The 27,699-nt window shown below is 49.4% G+C and overlaps 1 protein-coding gene across 2 annotated transcripts in view; it reads right to left on the reverse strand.

Moving 5' to 3' along the window:
- PSTPIP2 (proline-serine-threonine phosphatase interacting protein 2) overlaps positions 1-26,604 on the reverse strand; it is a 65,286-nt gene extending 38,682 nt beyond the window's left edge. The window contains exon 1 of one of the 2 annotated variants that reach the window (XM_090037732.1): positions 26,464-26,604. In XM_090037732.1, coding sequence (XP_089893858.1) covers positions 26,464-26,535 — 72 coding nt within the window. In that variant the 5' untranslated portion in view covers positions 26,536-26,604. Of the gene's footprint in view, positions 1-17,685; positions 17,786-26,463 lie in introns of those variants that run through there. The other variant, XM_090037733.1, reaches the window with a different exon arrangement.
- Between the last annotated feature and the right edge of the window lie 1,095 nt (positions 26,605-27,699).

Raw genomic sequence — 27,699 nt, forward strand, 5'->3', positions numbered from 1 at the left:
TTTCAAATTGCCTGCTTCCAGTACGTAAGCAGAGGACAAATGGGTTCTGCAAATGTTGCAATGCCAACATCAAGCACCGAAGTGGATCTGACTTGCAATCCATGGGACCTCACTAACATCACGGAGAATCTGGCCTGGTCCGATTCTGGTATGGCCCGAATCCAGCCACGGGAGCTGAGGATGATCCTGCTTGGAGCAGGGGGTTGGACTAGATGACTTCCTGAGGTCCCTTCCAACCCTAACTGTCTATGGGCGTGTGTAGATGAAACTAATAGGCATCACACGAGACGCGATTATAAGTGTGGTTCTGGCTAGCACAAACTCAATATTAAAATCGTACAAAAGAAAGCAAGCAAGGGCACATTCACTGCAGAGGCAGGAGACAAAATAAGCCGTTCCCACATAGCCTGGATATTCAGGATTATCTCCCATCTCTCTTCCCACTGGTGCCCAAATATAAGGCAAGAAAGGGAAAAAAAATACTCCCACACAAAATACAGTCCATCTGCAGTGCTCTAGAAGAAAAGCGGTGCCTTATTTTTTTTTTTTTAAATCCATACTTTTCCCATTAAAATGTTACTGCTTACAAAAATGTACGCAACGCGTCTCTGCCCGACTTCAGGCTAACACAGCTAACTGCTCCTCTCAGAAACAACCAAGCTTGAGAAGAGCATCGTGAGACTCTTCTGCCTCCCTATTTTTCCGCTCCCACTCCACCAAATGCCTCCCTCCCACTATATATACATACACAATGCAAAGTTTTACCACCAACCAGCTCCTCCGAATAATTCCTAAATCTTCCTGGAGCTCCACCGCATGCATCTCGCAGCAGCCAGCACGGTCACGTGCAGAAGTGATGTGTCCACGCAATACCAGGTGTCCCCATCCAGCCCATCACTGCCACGCAGAGTAGAACCCGTTAATTTTCACAATAGGCCCAGGGCAGATCCAAACTATCATTATTATTTTTTTTTACCATGGGAGGCAGCTTGCCGAACACTTCTTTCATCTAACCACAGGGACTCCAAGGGATCAGGAAAGACCCTTGAGGATCAGATTTACAAGGCCCCTACAGATCCACTGCACTCCAGTAGGGACTGTGTCTGCTAATTATGCCTTGGGTGAATGATAATGATAAGGTGGGTTAGCTGCATTCCTCCCGATGCTTGGGGCAAGTAAGGGGTATGTTCTGCATGCTGCCCAAGAGTTGGCTTGGAAACATTAGAGCCTGCCGTGTAGACTCAATGCCGCCGGACAGCCCGTGCTACCAGGTTTAATCAGGGTATGCTGGGCACGCGGATCACAAATGACACCGGGGAGGAATCAGACAGAAATTTGGCCTGGGGTTACTCTGGTGGAAACCTCAAGTAGCTGTCTATGGCCAAAGTAATCGCTCAGTGCTGTGACACCAGAGCCTTCGTTAAATGGAAGCGAGTTGGCAAATCAGATCCTCCTCTTCCTCATTCAGGCCGCAGCAGCACTCAGCCCCGCTGTTCAGACAGCGGAGAAATCACTTTCCAGAGCAACACAGGCCGAGCTCTTCTGCACGGTGACGCCCTTGCTGCCACAATAAAGGATTCATTTATACCAGGTATTACCACTACTCCTGTTCACGGGCTGGCACCCTCTATGCTAGGCGCCATACAAACGCAGAACCAAAGGGAGCCCCCGCCCCGAGGGCTTGCAGCTGAAGAGCAGAGGCCACAATTAAACAAAAAGCAAGGGACCACCAGATAAAACTGAGACCGCATCAGTCAGCCCAATAGGCGGTGATCCAGCCAAACAGCTTGGAAGTTTTTGCAGGCTTTACAGCCAAGGGGAGCTTTAGGGGAGGGTCGAGAGATACAAGAAGATGGGAGAGGTAGCTGTGTGAATCACAGGCAAGGCACAAAATCAGAGAAGTTATGCAGAAAGAGTCTGCAAGACCTAGACAGAGCCTGGATACGGGGACCTGAAGAAGGGCCCAAACCAAGAGGACCTCAGGATACAAGCAGACGGCACTAACCACTTTGCCAGAGAAAGGAAATGCTGGGTGGGAATCAAGGGTGGGAAGATGACAAATGGTTGTAAACCATGCTGTCCGTGGGCAGAGCCTTTGAGGGTGAGGAGGATCCTCTAAAGGACTTGGTGAAGGAACAGAGCAGGGGAGAACCAGGAGACTAATTTTGTGAGTGCTGCTTCCTGTGTCAAATCAACTGACAAGTCGAAGAGGGTAAGGATGGGTTACTGCTTCCAGCACCTGACAGAAGATCAGTAGAGACATTAGGATCTGCTCTTGAAAGACCTTTGAATCAGTTCTTCAGTCTCTTATTAACGGAGAAATTCTCCAGTAAGAACACGTATGCATTCGCAGGAGGACAGATGCACACTGATAGCAGTCCTGGGTTTTTTCATTTTTTTAATATCTATCTTCTAATCCAACAGAATAAATAGCCTTCCAGTTCCCTCCGCAGGGCTGGCTGGGGGTAAACCATCGAGGCAGGCTTTCAGTGGGCAGCATGTAGGCAAGTGGTCTGAAAAGCACTGATGTATATAGCAGGCCCAGCGGGGGCTAGTCATAACCACGAAGATGTATAGTATATACATTATAGATACACTAGTACTAGTATATAGTACATAGTATATAGTATATATACACTAGTACTAGTATATAGTACATAGTATATAGTATATATACTAGTACTAGTATTTTTACCTTGCTAAGAAGAGAGGAGGCAGAGTTTTACATGTCTTCGTGCATGTGCCATAAGGACATAGCTTTGGTGACCAGCTGTGAAAGCGCGGCTCTTATCTACGGTGGATAACAGCACCGGCAAGGTGCTGACCCTTGTATTCAAATCTCTTTCCAGCTAACAGTGAGGGTTTGCTGAGTATTCCCAGAACCGACCTGATGGACCCAGATACGTTTCTGATATCCCGTGACCGTGTAAACCTTCAGCTGCCATCGAGTCCCAGTGGAGCGACTCAGGGTTTTCACCGAGGTAGTTTTACTGGGAACAGAGTCTGTCCTCCGGAGCCCAGGGCTCTTCCAGGCGTGCACAGCAGCACAGCGACCTCTCACCAAGGCCCTGCCTGCGCAGGGAAGATCACACGGCTGAGGTCAGAAAAGCTGTTCCTGATTAACTGAGTGCAGACACTCGTCTCCTGGAATAAGAGCGTCTTATTCTTTGTTCGGTCGCTCACCTTACAAAGTGGATTTTCTTGTTCGACAACCAACAAGAGCCCCCACGCAGAGCGCTAATCAGGAATGGCTACTCCGGACGACACGCTCTTTAGGGACGCGACGGGCACCGACTGCGGTTTCATAGTGCCCTCTCCCACCTTCCCAGGCACGCCTCATTTATAGCACTGCTTTCAAGGGCCATTTAATTTCTTTCAAACGCATCAAGCAAGCAGTGATCCTCGCTCAAAAGTCACTGTGCCACTGGGATGTCAGAGATGCGTCCAATCACTGCTGCAACCCAGAACCTGGTTGGTGTCCAAGACAAACCATCCTGAGCCTCCCGGCCCAACGCTCCCTTCTAAATGTAGAGACCGATTTCCAAGCCGGTTCTAAATTTGGCAACACCATTTCCCTGTCTTGAATGCTGGGAAACCACTGCTGCATGCCTACCCACCAGCAGCCAGGGTCAAGCATGATGAAACTGCTGCTGAGCTAGCACTTGCTTACGCGGTTTCTGGGTTAGGCATGCACCTCATGGAAGAAGGAAGGAGAATGAAACCAGTCGCTGCCTCCTGAGCCTAAAAGACAGGATGCCTGAAGCATTTTATCCTTACAGTGTGCTGGGTTAGAGACATAGGTTGGCCCACACAGAGGATAACTGACCCCTTACTACCGCCATGCAGAGAAACGTCTCCTTGTTCTCAAGCGGTTTGCCAAACAGGGAGGTTAGCTATAAGTACACAGGTTCAAGTCTCAGCTCGCTGGGTATACGAGGTCAGAGAGCTACACGGAAGTTGTGTCCTTCTGAAAAGCATGGGCTCAAGCTCAGCGTATACTTCAATAAAAGCAACGCCGTCACAGACTCGGGGGGCAGTTTGCTAGCTAGCCATCAGCGCAGCGGTCCCTCAAAGACATTAGAGCTCATGTGTCTCAAGGCAGCCAGGTCAGACTTCCTCCCTCACTGGAGGCACAGCCATCCGCTCTTTTTAAAGGCTTCGGCATCACCCTTGCTGCTGATACATAGCTGGGATCTTCAGTACTCTCTTTTGGATGGCTCCAATCAGTGGAGGCCTCTGCCAGCGCCACGCAGCAGCACCAACTGCTGGGACAAGACACTGAAGTTAGAGACGGACGCCCCCTGAAGAGAGACCCTTTTTCACAGTTGCGAGCTCGGGACAGCAGGATTCTTCCCACGGCACGTGGTGACCATCTGATTTCGCTGAGCGTGTACCAGAAGGGTAAGGCCAAACCAAGGGAAAGACACATTTAGTGACTCAGTGGAGGAACTGAGAATAGAAACGCGGTTCCCAGTTAGAAATCCTGTCCGCTTCTTACTTGTGAGAGTAAGTACCCCCAGATTTCCTCTCCCAGGAGCTGAATATAGAGTCCTGCAGGGGCCGAGTCAATGGATGATTAATAATCCAAGTTGTTTCACAGAGGCTTTTTCACAAGGGCCAGAAATATTTTCCTCTTGCCTCCTGGCATGGCTCACCCTGAATAAAGCATCATCCCCTCATCTGAATTTGCTCATCACCCACTCACCCAGCACATCACCAGATGTTCGGGAACACAAAGGTTTGAGGGGGCTAAAACACAGCAAGTGCTAGAAGTAAAAGCAAAGCAAGTCAATGAAATGATGCCGGGCACACGTTTCATAGTTTTGTAGTACTTAGAGTCGGAAGGGACCTAAACAGATCATCAGGTCCGACGCCCTGCCCTGGGCAGGAATGGGTGCCGCGTTAGGCTAATGTAAGGCTAAATGCATATGGCATATTGACAGAGTCCCATTTTGGAGGAAATTCTGGCTGCATCTGAACTACAACAGGAATCCAAGTCATCTCCAGGGTTCAGAACTGCTGCAAAATCCAAGGGGATTTGGCTTCAAGAGTCAGGTCACAGGTCCACGGAGCATGTAAAATCAGGGTCCTGGAAAATGCAATTATTGCACAGGATGAATGCATGCCTCTGCCTCTCCCAGAGCATTTTGTACTATTTATAGAGCACTGGCACCCAGAAGTCGATTGTGCAAGGTGCTGTATGAACACAGAGCAACAAGACAATCTCTTTCCCAAAAATCTGATGCAGCACCGGCCTCGCCTACAGCACTGTGTCTCCAGGGGCGAATCGAAACCAAGATGCTTAAGTCAATGCAACACCCTGTACAGCAGAGCTGGCAAACTCATCTAGCCCCATGGGCTCTATGACTGGCACGGGACCGGCCCCAAGGACAGAATCAAGCCCCCAGACCCCGCCACTCCTCCATCATATCAGATCCAGCACACGTGGTGTCCACACCAGGACCCACGCTGCATGCGGTAGCCATGCAGGACCAGTCCAGGACGGGTGCAGGGCCCAGGCCGGCTGAAACAGGCAGCGTGTGTTGCGTGTCCAGGTCCCTGTGTGCGGGGGGGCCCGTGCGGTGTGCCGACTGTGGGTCAAGCTGGGATGCAGGGGCAGCACTGGGAGCCAGATGATGGAGCCACTTGGTCCATACCTTTGACACCCCGGCTAGAGCATCCACACAAGGGCTTGCGCTGGTTTAGCTGAACTGGTGCAGATTTGAGCGTGGAGGCCCAGAGAAAAGCTGAGTACGGCAGGGTGGGAAGGACACAATGAGACAGAAACATCCAGCATGACCGGTAGCAGCCTCAGCAGACCACCCCCCGCGATCCGATAATTACAAACTTCACAAATATGAAGAACGGCAAGTCTGGCACCCCTCAAAGATCATTTGAGGCTTCATTGGAAGGATGGAAACTTGAACAATGTTTTTGTCTCTCCCAGGTGTTCATTCATCATGATAGACAGTAAAATCCACTTTAAACATGATGACTGTGAATCCCTCTCCCTGCCTTCAAAACAGGGTGAAATTGCAGCTCTGCTGAAGTTAATGGGAACTTTGTAATCAGGACAGCCAGGATTTCATCTGCAGATCCTCGTCTTGGCACAATTTCATGCGGTTTCCAGCGGGGCTATTCTCTCAAGGCAGACAGACCTGACTATCTACTCGTCTAACCCTAACGAGCGCAGGGGGCTGGACCCAACGATCTCATGAGGTCCCTTCCAGCCCCTGTTATCTGTGAATCTATGAATCTGAGCGAAACGATAAAAGTAAGACGAGAAAGGCCTTTTGTTGACCAAATCTGGAAGAACTCAAAAATTGAATCCCCCTCTCTTCCATCTCTCCCCCCTTAGCTCTCCCAGGGAGCTATTAACAGAAACAGAGATACGCTATTTACAGTATTATCCATGGAAACTCTAAATAGACCATCTCAAGGTGACAAATCAGCAGCTGATGTTTCCAGATCCGGTGGAATATGCTCAGGTCCCAAACATGCGGAAACTAACAGTTCAGCCATTCGGAAAGCTCCCCGGGGCCCAGCGCGTGGGTGCTGCCAGATATCCAGCTCTGCCCCACTTCATGTGTACTGGGGGGAAGGAGAGGCAGGGGAAGACAAGCGTGTCTGGAAGACAATTTTGATGCTGCAGGAAAAGTCTGGGCGTGATGAAAGAGCGTAATATTTCAAAGGACCAAAAAAAAAATTTTTTAGGAGCTTCACATATTTAAAATGAAAGAGGAAGAAAACACTGACATTTTCCACTACCACAAGCACAGTCATGTTGATTCAGCATAAATGATATTGGGCTTTATTTAAGCCCACATCAAACATTCAAAATGATATAAGGTGGCTTTTTAAATCCAAGCCGTTTTCTTTTCATTTCAGAATGTTGATTCAAAAGCAAGCATTTCCAGTTAAGGTTTTTGGAGAGAAATACAAACTTTTCTCTTCGGGCTGAATCGTCCCCACCAAACAAAAAATTGGATTATAAATAGTCTATTTCTTTGAAAACTGTTGCCATGAAACCTGTGCCTTGCAGTGCAAATACAAAGCAAAAAGCTGGACTGTGCCTGTATAGAGACATACATATAGTCATAGGAAAATAGGGCTGGAAGGGACTTCAGGAGGTCTAGGCCAGCCCATGCTCAAGGCAGTATCACCCCTATACAACCCATCCGAGACAAGTGTAATCCAGGGGTGCCCAGCCTTCCAGCCCCGTGGCCCAGACAGGTGGCACAGGTTCAGTCGTGAGCCCATGGACTTGCACGTGGGATCTGTGCAATCCACGTGCCAGCCCAACCCCACCCACTCAGATGAGGCCTCAGACCAACCCCACACACCAGAGCAGGACCACATTATCCGGCTCCCAGGGCTCCCCACGGGTCTGGAAATTTGGCAGCAAGGGAGTGACAATTAACACTGCTACCGTTCACTCACCACCATATTTCTTGCCCCCCACCCGCCCCCTGCCCCGCAGGCTGGACGACATGACTTGGCAGGTTGGAATTGGCACGTGGACCAGATGTTGAGCACCACTGGTCTAAAGTAGCCTTAAAAGTGTGCAAATATCCCTCACTCATAACTACCAGGCTGCATGCCCAACACATCAGCAATTCTTCGTTAGCCTTTATATTGCATTCCCAAGCAAACCCCAAAATCAGGCAGCTCAGAGGCTGAGGAGCAGGCAGCCAGTTTGCAAAGGGCTACTGCTTGAACTCCCTTTATTTATACAGAAGTCTGCACCTTGCTTCCCTGAGCTCCTGTCAGCACCTTGGTACGCCTAAAAAAACACAGTCCGTGATGCACCTTGTGCTAGTTTAACATTTGAGAGCTCCATACAAGAACAGTACAAACATGCATCTTTATCAGCAGCGGACACATTTCATCGTCACGGTCCCTAGGATTTCTCAATAATGATCGCCTCCCCGACGTCTGTGGAAACCGGACCTATTTGCAACAGAATTAGTTGACTTTCTTTTCTCTGACTTCCACAGAAGTGGGGGGAGTAGTTAGAGGGTTTCAACCTGATCTCATCAGAGGAGACACACGGGGCAGACTGGCGAAGCCTGAAAGCAGAACAGAAAAGTTCTCTGCTGCTGGGGAACGAGCTGCTTGGAGATCGTCTGGGGAATGAAGAAGAGGTCACAACGTTAGCCCTTCGAGCGTGTCGCTGCCGCACACGGGGCCACCCTGGACTTAAAACACTGACCAAATTGTAAAGATTTGCAGCTTCAGGGTTTATGAGAGGGGGAGGGAAGGGGGGGAAAGAGTACAGTCATCCATCATGTCTATTGTTCCACCAAGGAACCACCTCAACAAGGTGCTTAAGCCTGTTCCCTATCGGGGCCCGGCATTTGCACGGCATCCTCCAGCTGACATCCCACAGCCCTCCGCAAATGCCTTTCCAGGGAAAGAGAAGTAACCGCACATTGCAGGAGAAGAAACCCAAGTCCAAAGCCGTGAAATGGTTTGCGCAACATCAAGCAGCACGAGAGGCGACGCGGAAGAGAGCTCCTGAGTCTCCCTGGTGTAGCCATTAACTACCCTGTTCTCTTCCCCTGCCCTAAGGGTCCTTTGAACTGCTTTGCAGGAAGATTTCTCAAGGTCAGGCTCACCTAAGGAGGCTGGGAGCAGCATGGCATGTGGAGGAAACCCGAACAAAGCAACTGAAGGGAAACCAAAGCAAAACACGCGCTGCAGAATCGGTGCCCAGCAGGAAGGATGGGGGCCAGCCATGCCATAAGGGTAGTTCCTTTAAGAACAGACAGAAACCAGATTGACTAAACTGGATTTCAGGAGACAGGCAATCCCCATTAGTCTTTCCCCAACGGGCGGTCCTCAGAGTTACCGGACGTGCAATTAGAACAGGTTCCTAAACCCAGGAGTCTCAGCCCAGGCTCTGCAACTTTAGCAAGTCACGTCATCATCTTAGGCCTCGCTTTTGCCAGCTGGGAAATGGGCCTACTCATTCTCAGCCTGCTCACAGGACCATGGGGAACCAAAGCTGTTTGTTTTCGAGGCCCCTGGCAGACGTTCAGTTCAAGGCGCAGCGGGATCTGATCTGCGATCCCAACAATCATGCCCACTGCCATGACAAATGTGCGTGAGGGGAGGCGCAACTGTGGGAAGCGCAGATCGGATCTCGGCCACGCCCTGTTGCTGGTGCAGCCTCCCCCTGCACGGGCAGGTAGCAAGCCAGGGGCCCAAGGCAGGCGGTCCCAGCTGCAGAAGTGCACAGGAGCCCTTAGCTCCTTTGCGCTCCCAAAGCTCCTGGCAGACGTCACTCGGCGTGCTCCTGTGTTCAGCACTCTCAGCCATAGGAGCGCATTGGAGTAACATCCGCCAGGAGCCCTACACAAAAAAGATGCTCTATACCCTGGACGCACACTCCATACTCCAACATTTGCAAAAGGCCACCAGCCTTGGTAACCACATTTTTTAACCTACCACTTTGAGTTAGACTGACAAGTAAATCTCTTTAAGAGCCCAAGAGACTTAGGAGCCCAACTTATATTCAGTAGTTTGTTAGGTACCTCAGACTCACTTAAGGTCAATGGGATTTTGTCTCCTAAGCCACCTGCGCACTTCAACAAAAAAAATTCCGTTCCTTTTAAAAAAAAGTTTCCATAGGATCTATAGAAAAGTATCATTTTTAATCACTTAACGCAAGATCACTGGGCATCAACTGCCAGTATCCAGGGCTGCTTGCCAGCAGGTCATCGATTAAACATGATATAGCAATTTACCCATTCGTGTTACTGCAGGTTGGACTAACAAATGTTACCCAAAAGTGCCTCGGGGATTAGAAGCCAAGCATCTCCTGCTAAATTACCTGAACTACTCATCAAAAACTGGTTTGGGGAGATGCAGACACAAACATCCAGGAAACAATTAGAATAAAAGCCCTCCTGGGATTAAAAAGAGAACAGCAGGTTGCAAACTCGCCCCGTTTCTGCAGCTAGAGCTGCAAGAAGGACAAAGGGGAAACAGAAGAAAAAGAAAGATATTTTCGTCAGCTGGTTTCTGTTTTGTTTTGAGATCACTTGCAAATGTAAGGCTGCCGCCACGGACAGCTCTCCTGGGGCTGGGCTTTGAAAGACTCTCACTCAGCTTGGGGCTCGAGCGAGCATTTCTGTGTTAGCACCTTCTACGCATGGGCATTTTACAGTGCAGGAGATTTTCCTCTATGCTTAACAGGAAAGTAATAAACAGCGTGGGAGTGGGGAAAAGGATTCAAAGAATAAAACTACGTTTGATTTTGCAATGAGCCTCCACCAACCATCTACCAGAGGGGAATGGGCCCAAAACATTCAGCCTCAAAACAAACTGAACCCAAAGAGGTAACTCTATTACCTGACAGCAGTAGTAGACTCTTATCCTCCCTGCAGAAGCCGCAACAAGGACACATGACCAAAACTTAAACCAGTGACTTTCACATGGGCTAGGTGTCTTGAGCTTCACTTGAACCTTAAAAAAGCCATAGGGGAGATATATGGAAGGACACAAGTGATTTGGTGCAGAGGGACAGGCAGGTGTGCAAATGGACAAAGGATGGGGTCATGATAAGTGTTGGAAACAGGAGAAAAGCAAGGCAAGGAAGCAGGGCCTGAACTGCATTCATTCCTTGGTGAGCGCATCCCACCTAATGCGACATCTCCAACATCATCTCTGGGATGGAAAAATAAATTAAACAACTTTTTACTACCTGCCCTCAGAATTCATATCTGTCTTTTGGGGTTTGGGGTTCGTTTTTTAAAATTTCGTGTCTGGGGCAAAATCGACCAAATCAGTTCTAAATTTTATTGACTCGAGCACAGCTCAATCGTTCGAGTCGTTGTGGCGCTACCACTGGAAAGTCTCCTACCTCCCAGATTCTTCAGCCTGGGGCTTCAGATACTCCCAAATCCATAGCAGACATCCTATGTGCGAGCCCCACACCCAAAGGCCTGGAGTTCAGATGCCTCCTAGTCTCACCTAGGCCAAAGGCCAAAGCAGCAAGCTAGAGGGAAAGCCCAAAAGCAATCCCCCATCATCATAAATTGGGTAGCATGTTGGAGTAACACTGGAGCAATCCCCCATCACCATAAACTGGGGAGCGAGATCCTTGCACCTGGAGGCATTTGTAGACTCGGGCAGGGGTCAGCCTTCCCGCAGTGCAAGTCCAAGGGTGTGCCCACCCTCAATGGGAAGGGATAGAGAAGCAGGCGACAGTGCTGGGAGAGGGACACCGGTGATTTGAGCTTGGGTCCCTCTTTCCTCTATAGAGTCAACTCCACACCAGCGCTCTTAACTATTCAGAGTTTAGTGAATTATTATATGCATATTATTCTTATCCAATATTTATATAGGGAAATATCTTAATAAGTATCAAAGGAAAACTTCCCATAAGTATCCCCAACGATATCAGTCAACAACACCAAAGGTATACAGATAAATATTTACAATACGGTACGCCGAGAACCACCTCCTGGGACGGCTTGTCCCAATGAGCAACCCGCCTCGGGGATGGCCTTCTCAACCCCGTGCCCGACAGAGGTCTGGAGCAACTGGTGAGTCCTCAGGATGCCCGTGCGAGGAGGAGGGCGGATACCCAGACGGGTGAACCAGGTAAGTTGGGACCGCGGGAAAGGGGAGGCACTGGCTCCCCCCCCAATCGGTGGATGGGCTCCACCAATCAGCATTGGGAATACACGTGCCCAGGATGCGCCGGGGCTCAAGCAGGTAAGCTTGCTACACATTCAAGGCCAAGAAGAAGGGTATGTCCCCTACCAGGTAAGTAAAACCACCTGGGCAAGAGCAGTATCAGAGCAGACAGTCATGCAGGTGGTGCTACAAGGCAAGGAGTTCAGGCCCAACCAACCAGTGGCAAGTAAGCTTCATTATCCACGTACAGCGATGAGGTCCAGTAGTGAACTGCCTCAACTCTCAGCCTTTTCTGCCATCTTGGAGGGACAAGTGACCAACAAATGCTCTCGGGGTGGCTCAGAGCAAACACTACGCACTATGTAATCGAGTCACAGCAGCTATGACAATCGGCTTTCGAGCCCTTTTCTGCTCTGTTGGTGCAGGATCGTGGTCTCCACACTCCCAACACCTGGGCCTTTTTTTCTTTTTTTTTGGTAAGTGTATGAGCACGACCCATCAGGCCCTAGCTGAGCAGTGCTGCAGACTGGCTGCAATGCAAAGGCAGCCCCTGTCGCCAGCCAGAGCGTAGTTTTGGACAGTCAGCATCCACAGCTCTGCTGTGCTTCAAAGGAGACCTTTCTTTCAGTCTGACTTCCTTCACTAAAAAAAAAAACCCAGCCATAAACTTCCAACAGGCAGCACAGCAAGGGATCTGGATTTGTTTAGCAGTTACATTTTTAATTCATTCATTAGCCAGCCCTACTGCATAGTCAACTCCAGGGCCCAGCTTTTAGCTGATCTATGGGTGCCATCATTGCTTTCATGGGGGTCGGACCCATCTCGTGGAAACATTTCTAGCAGAAACCCAGACTTTCATACGTTCTTGCTCTCCGAGCAGTCTTATCATTCACAATGATCTATACGGAAGAGTTCCTCTTCCTCTTGCCTTTTTTATATTGCATGAATAAAGAGGAAAAATTAAAGGAGGAAGTTAAAGTTTCCTCATTGCAGGCAACAATAAGCAACGTGCAGAACATCCTGGAAACCTGCAAGCCGGAAGCGGGCGTTCAAAACTCAAGTTACAATTTGTGTCTTGGACTTCTCCTCCAGGGCAACCCCCCCTCTCCACCTCCTTCGCCCCCCAAACCTACACTTCAACCCCAGCGCTCGTGGCAAAGAGATCATGAGCTCTGGAGGGCAGTGACTGTCTTTGCATTATACAGACCCAGCAGAGCAGGGCCTTGATCTTAGACTGAAAGCTCTGGGTATTACTAGAGACCAAGATTGAATCGTAACGCACTGTGGCTCTCTGCTCACCCCGATCATCTTTATTCAGGCAAGACTCCTGATGGTGCCACTAGTTTTGCCCAAATAAAAACTGTAGATTTAGGCTTTAAGCCAGGGGCGGGCAATTATTTCAGGAGGAGGGCTGCTTACTGAGTTTGGCAAGCCATCGAGGGCTGCATGACAGGCAGCCAGGGGCAGATAAATATTAATTTTCTATTTTTTAGGGGCCCCGCAGGCTGGATAGAATGGCCTGGCTGCATTTTGCCCACCCCTGCTGTAAGCCATGTGGGGGAGAGGCTCTCCCTGCTGCCCCGCATATGAAGAACTGTGAAATAACAGGTTTAAAGACCTGGAAAACAGCATTCAGGAGGCACCAACAACATTTCCATGAGGGTGGAAGTAAGCTCTTGCGTTATCCTAGAACTGAAGGATTGTGAGAAGAAGGCTGAAAGCTGGGAGCTCCAGAGCCAGCGGATAAGGGCTCAAACCCATCAGCACTTACGACTTCCTTTACTCATCCGAATAGTCCACAGCATCACAGACAAGGATCAACTTATTCATAGACATAAGTCCTTGCAGCATGGAAGCCTCAGTGGCCTATGCTAGGAAAAGCATAACCCTCAAATCACAAGACTACAGTCCATTATTGTGCTATGTGTTGGTAATAGGACCCATCAAAAATCTGACAGTGAAACTTCCTCCCACTGTACCCTTTGCTATCGAAAAAATATGACCTGTCCTACCTTCTCCTCCCCCGAAAACAAAAAATCCAGCTGCGGTCAAAGTTTTTTTGATTGTTTTCCAAACCAAAAAATGTTTAAACAAAGTGTTTCAGATTAGGGGGTAATGTTTTACTTTTGGGAGAAACAAAGCTCACTTTCTTATGTTCCACACCCGCTTTTTCTAGTGGGGGAGAAGGGGAAATAGTTTAAGAGAGTTTTTTGCCTTCCTACCAAAATGAAACTCTTCTGGGTGTTTTATATGTATATAAAATACACTCACATGCACATCTACAATATAGACATATAAAACACCCAGAAGAGTTTTATTTTGGTAGGAAAGCAATGCACTCTCCTTCTCAAACCTATTTTCCCTGCCCCCCAACTAGAAAAAAGGGACATGAAACATCAGAAGGTGACATTATAATAATAATTATTATTATATATGTTAAATAATAAATATAATTATTATTATATGGAGCTGGTAGGGAAACAGCAATGTCTTTTGAAAGACCCAGGAAAAATAATTCATTTCAGCTGAAATTTTTGGTAAAGTTATACACAACAAAAATTCTGCATTTTTGATTTTCAGATTTTGAAATGAAGCAGTTTAATATTTCCTAGCTAGAGATATGAACAATCAAATATATTGAACAACCAATATATATAATTGGTTGTTCAATATATTGGCTGTTCACTATCTTTATCTAGGAAATTCTAAACCGCTTCATTGCCAGATTTGAAAATTTAAACACTGACCCGTCAGAATTTGTGTATAGCTCTGGCATTCCCTGGCCCCCTCGCTGTGTTGAATGCTTGTTGGATGACATACCTTCACCAAAAATTTCAACTGAAATGAGATTTTTTTTTGTTTCCCTGGGTCCTTGCAAAGACATCTCTCCTTCCCTACCAGCTCCGCCGTGTCTGGTTGCAGATACTTCGCTGCAGACTGTCGCCTACTAAATAAAAGGGTGGGCATGAAAGACGTCCCCCCAGCACGCCCCGAGCTCCTGAGCCCGTCTCTGGAGAAAGAGGGCATGTGAGCCGGGTACAGCTGGGTTAAGAGAGGCTCTTACAAAGCGAATCACTAGGCAGGCACATCAAGGCCTTTCTTCCATTGCTGAGGCTCTGCTGTCAGAGACCCCAATGCAAGTCAGCAGCTGCCACCACCACCACCTGAAACGTATTCAGAGCCACGTGCTTGCGGCAGCACCGCACCAGCTGGTCTGCCATACCGAAAGGCACCTTCTGGGGGGGCATCTCCTCACACCGGACCACAGGACCTGGCTGAAGCTGGAGTAACTCTGCAAAGAGGCTTCTGCCACCGCCAGGACACTTTGAAGAGGGCCCGCGAGGGTCCAGCACACCGCACTGCAGGAATGAAGCAGGGGCTTCGGTTTTCAGAAGCATCCTGCGCCGTCATCTATCCCACGTAGCCCTTAGAAACTTTAGATTTAGCAAAACACGGGCAAACGCAGAGCGGAGAGACAGCCTAAAAGGCTTTCCAGACTAAGTCAATCTGGTGCCTAGACTCAGATGCCAACAGCCTGGTTTTCAGAGATACGGGCCGCGCGACCGCACATCCATTTCAGCGGGAACGTAGAGCGCTGAGCATCTCTGAAAACTAAGCCCGCGGGTGGTGGCAAGCCGGGCACCCAGAAACCCATATCAGGGGAGGTTTTGTTAAAAGTTTTGTGCGTCCCTTCTTGAGCGGTGAGGGAGACTGGGCGTTGTGTGCGGCAGGGGGGTCCCACCACGTTTCCCTTCTGTGCAAGGGCGTATCATTTTAAGGAGGGTTTTCTCTCGACTCAGGATTGCTTATCCATGCTGTGCTAATGCTCCCACTCACCTTCCCCATGTCAGAGAGGATCAGCCTCCTCTGCCGTGCCCTTCCTCCAGACCTCTCTGCAGCCTGCTGCGGGGTCTCCTGTGGGGGAGGTCTGGCAGGAACAGCAATGCCCCTCGCTCTCCTTCAATCTCATGGACCTTAGCAGAAAAAGGCAATACAGCTCCCCCAGGCCAGGCCATTTCTGCATATCCTCTCAGAGGTCCTGCGCTCCCGTGGAGCCAGCCTGCCTGACTGGGAACCGGTTTGGTACAGGGATACAGAGCCCCTGTGCAGATGGACCCCGGCACAAGGTTTGGGGGATAACCCCACTCCCTCCGTCAGCATGGAGGAAGGCACTGCAACCCCCTCTTTTCTGGTTAGGGTTGCTCTTTGCTGCGGTGTAAGCTCCAAGTATAGATTTGATTGTCACCCCTAACCTGACTCGAGTCCCTACATGAATATTTCTAGCTTGAGCCGAGCGGTGCTTGTAACTCAAGGTAGCTGGACCACCAAGACACGGCCTGACGCTCAAGTAAGGCTGATGCTCGAGCCATGAAGCTAACAAGGCGCAGGCAGTCTGAGCTGCCGATCTACGTGCCCTAAATCCTGGTTGCTCAAGCCTTTCCTGTTTCTCATATGCTTACTTAATCCCTTCCTCACACCCCAACACCAGCACCCAGCAGTGGGTGAGAAGGACCTTGCCCATATAGTTTACCGAGGCATTTTTCTTTGCTTTTAAACACACGGCCACCTAACTCACAAAACTTCTTTTTTTGGCAGGAGAAAATTGTGTTTTGCTTTTACAAAACAAACAGCACAAGATAAAAGTGAGGCCATAATTGATGCCTGGAAGAGAGAAGCAGGTCACCAACCAACCAGGGTTATTTCCATAATATTTTTCAATACCTATCTGGTATTTACATACCAATGCTGTCACGCTATGGATTCGGACAATAAGGCCATTATAAAGCGCAGTGTTTTTTATACCTCCCGTTCCAAACATAGTGCAAGTCAATTAATCCGCTCAGGGCTGAAACCACTTCCAGCCATGGATTTCAGGCTTCGGAGCCTGGCAAACATCCCTGTGAGGAAGGGAAGTCTCCATAGCCCCATTTGAGAGAAAGCAGATGGCAGCACTGAGTGCCACCAGCCAAAATGCTCAGATGTAGCTACTGCCTTGGGCACAGGGCCTCCAAGCATTGACACTTGGAGAGGCACCAAGTAGCCGCAGCGCTAACAGGCTTCAGCATTCGCTCGGCACGTGCGCACCCAAAACCTACGGAAGAATCAACCCTAACAAACTTGCCAGAAAATCACACAATGAGTGTGGTGTATGAGCAGACTGAAAACTGTCTAAATCCTAGTCCTGGATCAGAAAAAATTCCCATTTCCATAATCTGCCTGGACGGGATGTTTCAAAGCAGCCGGCTGTGACTCCAGAAACCCCCAACCCAGCAGGCTCCTGCATCCCGAGACCCCTAAGCCTGACCACACTTCACCTTGACCCAGGGCTGGACACAGGCATGGGCAAACCGGGCAGCTGCCCAGGGCCCGGAGAAAAAGGGGACCCGAAAATGGTAATTTTTATTATTACTATTACCATTATTTCTGGCGAAGGGGGACCCAATACTAAAAGTTTGCCCGGGGCCACGAGGAGCCTAGGTATGGCGCAGGCTTGACCCGCCTCTGACCCAGATCATAGGATTCGGCTCTGGGGAGCAGCTTGCAGGATGAGGGGCAGGCAGCTTTCAAAAGCACTTTTGGGGTTTGCGGATGAGAAGCACTGCACAAACGCTAGCAGGGAAAAAAGCATCTCTCAACACAGCTTCACAGCGCTGGCAAAGACATAACGAATACTGAACTGCTACCCCTACCCTAGCACAAATCCCCACCATGGCAAAACCAGGGGTCTGAGAGCCACAGACCAAGGGCAGATCCCTGCTACTGCCTGGCAGACCATTTTAAACATCCTGCTCTGCCCACTGCCCTGCACTCGTCCTCCCCATGCTAAGCCAGGAGCTCAGGGGCCAGCAGATGCCACAGGCAGGGAAAGAGGAAATATCCCTGAAAATAGCTTCTTTTTTTCCCCCTTTGGAAAGACAAGTGTTTCTGCAAACTAAGAGAAACGAAGCTTGACCCTGGCAGCAGCTCAGCCCTGAGCCAGCTGCTGCTCCCTCCTTCCAGCTGTTCCCCTGCCCTGCCCAGCCAGTCCCCCACTCTCACCCAGAAATTATTCTTGAATAGAGTCTCCCTCATGGTGCAGGAGCAGCTACGGCTCAGTCCCAGGCTGCAGAGTCTGACCTGCCTGGAGGGAGCCTGAAACTTAGTTCCTCAAACCTTTGTGCCTGCCCTGCCTCCTCTGGGTCCTAAACCCCATTGCAAGCTCCAGGCACAGCCAGCCTGCTCTGCTCCCGGAGCTGCCCAGCCTGGGACTGCGGAGAGACTCAGCAGGACCGTTCTCTTTATTTTTGGCAAGAAGGGAGGGTTTTTTTCAGGGGGGTGATATCTGTTATTGGGCCGGCTGCATGGCGAGGAGAAAGTTGGGGAAGTTTTCCAGCGCGAGACATTCTTCTGGGAGGGAGGCAATGCACAGAGGTGGTTAGGGACAGCGGGTAGAGCTGTGACAAACCATCAGCAGAAGAAAAAAAGCTTGATTACAGAGAGGTCAAGACCTACCCAAACAGAAGAGGGTCTTTATCAACTGTAAGGTGCAGGAAGCATTCAGAAATCAGACATATTATACATATACATATATATATTTAATATATTTCTCCAGTTTCCCACTCTCCCCCACCCCCTTGTGCCTTCCCCTAGAGTGGATGGAGAATGGTATGCGAGGGGGTAAGGAGGGAAATGTCCCTTAAGCACCTAGGCTCAGCAATTCCCCAATCACTCCACTCCTCCCCCAGCCTCAAATCCTGGCCTTCTATTACAAATATTTTTTCTCGAAAAAAACCTCAGCTGAGCTTTGGGGTTTTATGTGCTGTCCAGCCCCTGAGCCGCCGAAAGAGCGTTTGAGTCCCACGTTCAAGTTTTGTTCGCTGAACAGTACGAGCATGAAGTGCAGGGCCTCACGGGGCAAGCTGCAGCTCTTGCTCAGCTACTTGTTTCCAGGATGCTGGGCTTCGTCTGGAATCTCACACCTCCCAATAAAATCACAGGGAATGGCAATCCTGCCCGAGCACTGAGGAATTCAGACAGATTAATAACTCAGAGGCATCACTTCAGTCCCCAGCTCCTGATTTGTTTGCTTGGAGCACTGATTAGAGATCCTGGTGTCACAAGATTAGTGTTAATTAAGGTACTAATTGTGGATAAAGCACTAGATTGCATTTCAGGGGCTCTGGGTTCTATAATGGACTCTGCCATTGGCCTGCTAACTGACCCATGCCATGTCACTTCCCACCTCAGTTTTCCCACCCATAAAATGGGACTAATTATACTAAATCCCCCACCACTTGCTTTGAGATTTCTTGATCAAGGGAGCTAGGTATTTTTCACAATGTTAATTATTACTAAGAAAAGGTGGTAAAGCCTTTGCAGGGGTCATGCACAAAAAGGTAAAGAAAAATAGTAAAGAAAGATGGAGATCCAGAGATTCAAGTGCTGGCCCAGGTCCTCAGAAGACTTCAGCTCATATTTATACATCCACAGGAGGGTCAGATTTTCCAAGGTGCTCCAAGCCCCGGCTCTTGTAACGTTCACCAAGGACAAATTGATGTTGGTGAGTGGCAAGAGAAGGGCTTGTGATTGTGGGTCCTGATCACCTGTGAAACTGCCCCCCTTGATGCTGCAGGCACACGCCTGGGCAGCATCATGCAAATGAGTAATCGCCTTGAGTTTAATGGAATTATTTATGTCTGTAAAGTTATTATTGCGCACAAGCATTCGCAGCCAAGTCCTTTTCTCTGGTATTTAAATCTTGTCATGAGGCAGGTTGTGGCCAAATCGTATTGCAACTTATTGTCTATATTTTTAACCAACTTAGATGCTTGGCCACAGCATATTGAAGCTTTTACTCATATAAGGTATCACATTTATGTGGTTTCTGAAGATAAGTGCTCAAGTGGTTTGCATAGCACAAGCAACGGCTGCTTAGCGCTCTTAATTGGCTCCTGAAAAAACAAGTGTGAAGCAGAAATAGCGCTAAGCAAAACCAAAAGTTTTTCATGAACCAAGATGGCAACTATGAGCGTTATAACGAAACTCGCTGAGCCCTAAGTGGAATCAGGTATCAATGGAAAACGAGTGTTATAGTGAAACAGCACTAAGCGAAACAGCGTTAAGTAGGGGTTGCCTGTATCCAGACTCACTCCTCCTCTGGAGAGGTCTAACGCTGTGCAACAGAGCAATGGCCTTCTCTAAAACCTTGCAGCCCAGGATTTCAGTGCTTTACTACCTGTAAGGCCCAAGCTGCAGCATTTTACATGGACGAGCAGCGAGGTACACAAGCAGTGGCACTGAGATGAGGGGGATTCACCCCTGCAAGCGTCCATTGAAGCATCATGTTTTCCTCCCCCAAATCCCTCCTGAAAACGTTGGTTTGCCATGAAGTCTACAGGAGACTTGACAACAGTGAAGCTACCACTTTGCTGAGACCCTTTCCAATCATCACACCCACTGATGTTGTTTCTTTATGTTCTCCCATCTGGCTGTAGTCAGCAGTTCAGGGGGGTTTCCCCCCTTCCATTATCAGTTTTTTTGGAGCAGGGACTGCTCCCTTGTTAGACAACATCTAGCATAAGGCGGCTCTGATCCAGAACCGGGGCTCTTAGGCTCTGTTACCATCATCCTCATCATCATCTGTCAGCAGCTGCTCCCCAAGGCAAAGAGGATATTTTATTAGTGTTTTGCAGATGAGGAAACTGAGGTGGGCATTTGGCTATGGTCATACAGTGGCTCACGGGCAGAGATAGGAATAAAAGCATATCTCGTTATCCCAGCCTGACTCTGGCTGGGGTCCTAGATTACAGAATGAGGATACCTGTGGTACATCACTAAGGCTTCACCCGCATAGTACATTGCTAATGCAAAGTGTTCCCTTAACACCTCAAGCCTTGAAGCCAAGCACTCATGTCATTCCCTAATAAGTATCTTGGCTTCTGCTTCCTGAGACTTCTTTTTCCCCCCCTCTATACAAGACCACGAGAGCCTTCCTTCCATTTCTTCAGTCCCCCCCAGGCCTCCCCCACCAAGTTTAAAATCCCATGTTATGGGGACAACTGCCAAGCACTGCTGCTTCCACCGGCCCTTGGTGCTGCTCAGCTTCCTGTGGCCTCAGCTCCCTGCAGAACATGCTCCCCAGGCTGGGTCCCACTCGAAGCCAGGTAGGTGGATTGGGTCACAAGCACCAGGTTAAAGCAGGAGGCAGGTTTTCCTGACGGAGGCTGCAACGCAAACATCCTTCCATCCAGGTTGAAGAAGTTGTCTCTCCTTCATATCTCTGCAAGAGGGCCTGGCTGCATCTATCCGTGGAAAACTGGATCGACTCAAGGAGCGACGTCCAAATGCCTGAATTAAGGCACGTTACAGCTCCATGCAGAAGCTCTCATTACAGGTTTATAAGAGTTTTCAATTCCTTAATTCTCCACAATTATGCTGTGGTGGGGGAAAACAGCTCCTATAAACCTTGCTTCACGCATGGTCCCTGCATATAGTCCTGGCTATAACAGCACTCAAACCCTCCGGACACAATCCAGGCAGCCAGTCCTCCTTGCTGTGGTTCTGGGTGGCCCCTTTCCAAGCCAGTGATCATCAGTGCACGCACAACTAATTACAGGGATAAGTCGGAAGTGTCAGTCAAGGACAGAGTGGAAATACAATAATTGCAGCTCATGGAGCAACAGTAGCTGCCATCCCACATATCCACACAGCCAATAATGAGGGTTTATTTAAAGAGACCCTGGGTGCAGGTGCAGTTTAAGTATCAGCGCAGTGACAGGAAAAGGGTGCAATTAGCTCAGTGCAATTGGCTGCATAGCATTTCTGCAATGTGCATTTCCGTAATGAAAGAGGAATTTTGCCCCAGTCCAAGGCTTGCCCAGTGTCACTGAAAGCAGGCCCTTTTACTGGGTCTCATTCAAAAGGAGTGGTCCTTTTGGAAAATTTGGGCTTAAGTCACCTGCCCGAGGTTACACAGGGAGTGATCAGCATTCCCAGGAAGAGAAACCTGGCTATCGCCCACTGAACTGCTGCGGTGCTGCTTTCTCTGCAGGCACAAAGGGGAAAGGGGTTATTTTCCCAGAGACAGCAGCTGGCTCTAGCAACAAGCACATCCTCGCCAGCAAGCAACTTTGAGGAGAGCTTGCAGGATCTTGTCCATTGACTGTCATCCGACTAATCAAGCACAACCTACAATTAGTCAGTCCCATGGCTGCTTTCTAGCCACTGAGTAACCCAGAACATACAGAAAACGAGCACACCCCAGGGTAGGGTTTGTTCTGTCATTTACTATGATGGGAGCCCAAGAAGGATGGCTGAGCTCACCCGGGCTGCCTCCACCCGGAGCTCCCCTAAGAGATCAACCCCTGCATTCATTTAGCCCTGCCTGGGTTACCATGCACTCAACTGTGAGTGTCTAGGGACGTACCCCAAGGATCTTAATGCTGAACTACTCTGCAGGTTCTTCCCCAGTCAAGTGTGCCAAGAAGACTGGTCTCTCCATAAGGGATTGTGGGAAGGCATTGGAGGTCTTCAGTGATTTAGCCTTTGTCCTCACTGCCCGGTGGAAGGGTCCAGGCAAAGCTCAATTATGCCAGCAGCTCTCAACCTTTTTAGGCTTGAAGCCCCCCCCCCTTCAGATGTGAGGCACCCTCCATAACTTCTGCGAATGGAGCGGCGCCCAATTTCAAAGACAAATTTATATATTACTATGCTTGCCTCCATGCAGAGGGGCCAAGTAGTGGAGATGGAGGACTGGCCAGGCAGTGACAAGCCTGAGCCCACTCTTACCTCCTTATCTTCTCACACCTCCCTTATCACTAGTATCCAGGTTGTAGCCAGGCTAAAGCAATTAGGACTCTGGTAGAGGTGATATCTTTTATTAGACCAACTAGATTTTTGCAAGTGTCTTTAAATGCAAGCTTTCGGGCACAAACACCGTTCTTCAGGCATCGGAGAAAAGATTTTTTTTCTTGTTGGTCTAATAAAAGATATCCTCTCTACTACGAGTCCTGATTGCCTTTCCCACTAGGCCAGTATGGCTACAACCAGGATACCTGACACATGGAAGATAGCAAATTTTAGCCATTTTTTTAAATGAAATCTTCATATTTTCCCGAGCAGGAAGCAACTGTGACCAACTGAAACCTGAACTCCTGCTCCTGCCTTTGTTTCAAGGTCATTTGCATCTTCTCCGATCCTCACAGGAGGTGAGAGGCTTCGTACCAGCTATGAGCAGACTGCCCAAAGGAGTCTTCCATCTATTGACTGCTCTGTGAAATCTTATCAAATATGAACTGTCATTTCTACCCAGAACTTTTACAATCTTTCCTCCAATGCCCGATGAAGGGTGTTTGTGCCCAAAAGCTTGCAACTAAAGAACTTTTTTTGCAAAAATCTTGTTGGTCTAATAAACGATACAATCTCTGCTATGAGTCCTGATGGGCTTTTCCTCTAGACGAATACGGCTACAACCTGGATACCTCCCTTATCACTAACAATTCAAAGGACCTGGCAGAACCCTGGTTGGGAATCACTGGGTTATGCTCCATGGGGGGTGAGTTAGCTCAGGTTCAAAGCAACTCCAGCTTTATATCCACGGTTTTTCTGTGTGGGTGACAAGTGGGTTTAAGCAAAATCTGGGTAAGGGCCTATGTTAGCTTTGTGGTTAAGGGGTGGGCAATTATTTGGGGCGGAGGGCTGCTTACTGAGTTTTGGCAAGCTATCAAGGGCCGCATGACTGGCAGCCAGAGGCAGATAAATATTAATTTTCTAAATTTTTAGGGGTCCCATGGGCCGGATAGAATGGCCTGGTGGGCCGCATCCGGCCCGCAGGCTGCATTTTGCCCACCCCTGCCCTAAACAGAGCTCCCTGGAGCAGCAGCCATCCATACGATTTTACTGCACACAGCTGTAAGGTTAGCCTAGGTTATGTCAACCTGAAGGGCATACCCCTGTAAAGGATGATCTCGAGGTAAAAGCAGAACCTACCAGGGGTCACATTAAGCTGAGCAAACATCCCAGGCCCCTACACTAGCTCCAACGGTCCCCAGACCCATCTCCAGCTTCCCGGCATCCTCAGCTAGAACAGCATCTAAACTTGAGTAGAAAGCCTAGAAGATGCTGGACCAGGGAAAGCCCGTTCGCCATTGACCTGCAAGGCAGGAAGCAAGGGCGCGACACTGGAGCTCTGAACCCCGTGTAGACTGAAAACATGGAGATGGATGCAAAGCGAGATGGACATTTGGCCATTCAGCTCCAAAACACCACGAGCTCCCTAAGGAGCAGAGAGCTCATCCCCGTCTTGTGATTTCTGGGCCAGTCTCTCCACTGGGGATGCAACTCCCATTCCACCCTGGAGAGGCCGGGGGAAGCTGGGGCAGGTGCATGGTGACAATCCTGCGCGTGGAGGTGGGCGAAGAACATGATGTGAAATCCCCAGGCTGCTCATTACAGGCTTTTAAATAGCAACACAGCAATTAGCCACGTCACTGGCTCGTTGCCATTGCGCACAGCAGAGCTGCCTCTTCTTTCCTTGAATCCGGCCTGCCAAGTTGCTAAAAATAAAGCTGTCATTGATGAGGGAAGATAAAGCCGGCTCTATCTCCGCATCGCCCGCTTGAGGATGTCACAGGACTCCCTGGGATTTGGCACCAGGCTGGGAAGCCGAGCTGGCGGAGTGGCCATTGAGTCCATCGGCCTCTCATTCCTCTATACTGATAGGGAAACACTGGCCCAGCGCTCCACATGTGGCACTTTGTGTGCTTTGTCATGTTGCAAGGACAGGCACCGAACTGACCAATTCCCCCAGACCAATTCTCTGTCTTCCTTTGAAGGCTGGTACTTGGCTGGCAGGGTCTATAAAAAGGGGGAGCTTTCCATAGCTCAGGTGTGCTAATCGACAGCACGCAAGCCATAAGTGGCACAGGCAGCCTCTGTGGGGCATGTAGGAGACTGGGGACGAAGCAGGGAACAGAGCGGCAGATAGGGCAGGAAGCTGAAAGTGGAGCAGCAGATCAGCAGGAGAAGGGGATGTAGCGCTCCAGGAGGGAATGGGACTAATTTGTAGCACACCTACCACAAAAGGTTGGTCCCCACGGTCATAGATGTGTCCATAGGCGGATGTAGGATGGATTGCCTAAAAGGGGTGCAGGAGCAGTGACTGGCACTGCAGGGATGGCTGCACCCCCTGCTCCCAGCCTCGGGGTGGCATATAAATCAAATAAATAGATAAATCCCCTCGGCCAGTCTGAAGGAATAATGATTCCTCACATACATTCACTTGGGCTTTGGGGATGGCGGGGCACATTGTTCAGGAAACTAGTCTCCAGTGTAGTCTATGCCTGTCCAAGCGTTGGCAGGTGCCCTAGGAAGATTACCAGTAATGAATCTAGCCCGGCTGCCCAGTTTGCTGGCAGTACCCAACATAGTGCCAAAGCAGGATTTTTTTTTCCTACACTTGCAAATGCTCTGTGGGAGCCATGACCCCAGACAGAGCTCCCTCTTCCAGCCAGGAGGACTAGCTTGTCTTACTGCAATCCCGACTGCAAATCCCAACTAGCATGCTGGGGAGGGACCCAAAAATGCCTAATTGTGGGTGTAAAGGGATAGGGTCATTTCATGGTAGGGATGATCTTGTGCTAAAAGCACAATCCCTTTGTCTATCACAGAGGGACTTGGATGAGACACTTAGGTCCAGGTCCCATAGATCTGGGCCTGCACTCTCCTTACCTGAGCTGGCAATACACTGGTGATTATTCCTAGTAGGGGGATGTCCAGGAGCCCCTCTTATAGTGTTAAACTTGCTAGAGCCAGAAATAAACACACAGCAAGAAGACAGCCCTTGCCCACTAAAGGGGTACAGCCTTTCTCCCATTCGGCTCATCTTATCTATGTGCATTGTAAATCCCAAGAGGCAGTGTCTGAATATACAGCACCTAGCACAGTGGGGCCCTGATTTCAACCAGAGGTTCCAGGTGATGACCCTGTTAAAAATAATAACCACCAGCTCCCAGCTACAGTATCAGAGCCCACGCTGGGGACCTTCCCAACAGTCAGGAAGGCTTTTCAAGAGGGTCTTCTCCAAGTGACCCGGGGTGCCAGGCTAGTGCCAGGCGGGGCCCTTGCAGTGTTTGATGGTGACTTTTAATATGTAGAGAAGCAGAGTCGCGCACCCATTCACTTGCTGTCCCGGGGGCAGGTTAAGCGGGTGTCCGTGGCACCGTTTCAGAAAGGAGGTGGCAGAGGCAGAGTTGCTAAGAAATCGAAGTAAGTCGCGGAAGGAGCATCTGAGCTGAGGTTAGACTCCAGGGGCCGCTTGCAGTCACTCTCCTCCCCAGTCAATTGGCAATGTTACTCTTTTGCTGTTCTTCCATCCGGCCCATTGGGAGAAAAGTCCTAGTCAAGCTCTTCAACCAGTAGTCAGTCATCCCTCCCTAGCAAGCTCCAGTGATCAAGTCACCTCCATTTACATTTTCCAGGTGCCACGAGGAGAGGGGTTGGGAGCAGGCTGATATTTCTTGGTCGCTAAAAGTGGCCGGATCCTGAAGTCTGCATAAGCCCGGCCGGGCATTATGACTGCATTAATCAAATGGGGATGCTGATGGATAGATGAAGTAAGAGACTTGGCCAGGGTCACCCAGAGAGTGAGTGGCAAAGCCTGGAGCAGAACCTGCATCTCCTGAAGCCAGATCTGTGTCCTATTTTCACACATCATCTGCACACACACCTGGGACAGGTGCATTTGGGAAACAATCAGTCTGTCTGTACCCCCAGCGTTCATTGTTTTTCCTAGAGCCTTTCACTCCTCCCCTTCCCCCAAGCACTAGGCGAGACTCTTACCTGCATCTGTGGTGCCATCACCTTGCAGACAGTTTTCTCCAAAGGGACAAAGCTGCTCCAGAAGAAGTCCATGTCTCCTCTTCTCTCGGTGCCTGCCAGCTCTGAGACAGCTTCCCAGCTAGCAGATCCAGTGGGACGGGTAGAGACATGTGTACTGGCAGGACCTGCTCTGAAGGAAAGAAGTAGGAGGGGCACCGCAAAGAAAACACTGGCAGGAGACATATTCTGGGAATGTGCTCTATTGAGAAATACCTCCCCAGAGAAACCCAGGGGAACAAAACGGGGCACCCACATAGTCAAGTCCCAGAGCAAACCATACACATGGGACACCACGTACTGCTCTTCTCCACGTGCAACTTCTGGCTCTCGCGCAGGCAAGCTGCATAGTTTTGAGTCAAAGATTGCATCTTTCTGCACCTTGGTTTTTCCTACCGGAGAAATGGGTGCAATGGCATTTTCTTGCTTCCCCATAGAACTCAGTTCATCTTTATAAAACACTCTGCAGAAGAAAACCTTTCTGATACCATCTTCAGAAAGGAGGAGTCATTGTGTCAGCCTCCAAACTGGGGGCATTCACCTAGTTCCTGCCGATGCAGCAAAACTTATCTGCCCAAGTCTTCTTTCCTCGTTGAAAAAACCTTCCCTCTGGAAGACAGACACTTGCAACGCTCCTGTCCTTTCTGCTCAGCAAACCCCAACCAGCCAACCAGAAAACGAAAACGAGGGTAAAAACCACATCACCCAGCAGAAGGCTTAATCCCGAAGGGAAGAAGTGCCAGAGAGGCCAGGATGTCCACCAGCTACTTTGCTATGTCCAGCAGAAGAGCAAAACTCACTACAGAAAAAAGAGAAGCAATTACATTCTCCCAGGGAAGAAGAGAAAGGGGACAAAAGAGCAGGATGCTTTTTCCTGACTCTCAGGTTTGCTTTGCACATGGATGCTGTGCTACTATAACTATTTGAGTTAGGGGGTGCTAATTTTGACCAAAACATTTCCACAGGTGCAACCCTTTGTGTGAATGTATTATGCTGATATTAAAGCATCCGGCACTTAAATACTCCACGTGGGAGTAACTTATATAAATATCACTGTATCTGCATTACCCAAGGGGTGTATTCCTCGTGCTACTGATCTAGCGCGTGGCTTACAACATTCCTATGAAGGAAAAGCGGGGAGAGGCTCAGTTAAAGGCATAGTAAAGCAACCCTCAGGTTGCAAAGACAAGGCCAGGGGGT

The sequence above is a fragment of the Crocodylus siamensis genome, chromosome 3 (genome assembly GCF_052110815.1).
Source record: "Crocodylus siamensis isolate JL-2025a chromosome 3, ASM5211081v1, whole genome shotgun sequence".
NCBI lineage: Eukaryota > Metazoa > Chordata > Crocodylia > Crocodylidae > Crocodylus > Crocodylus siamensis.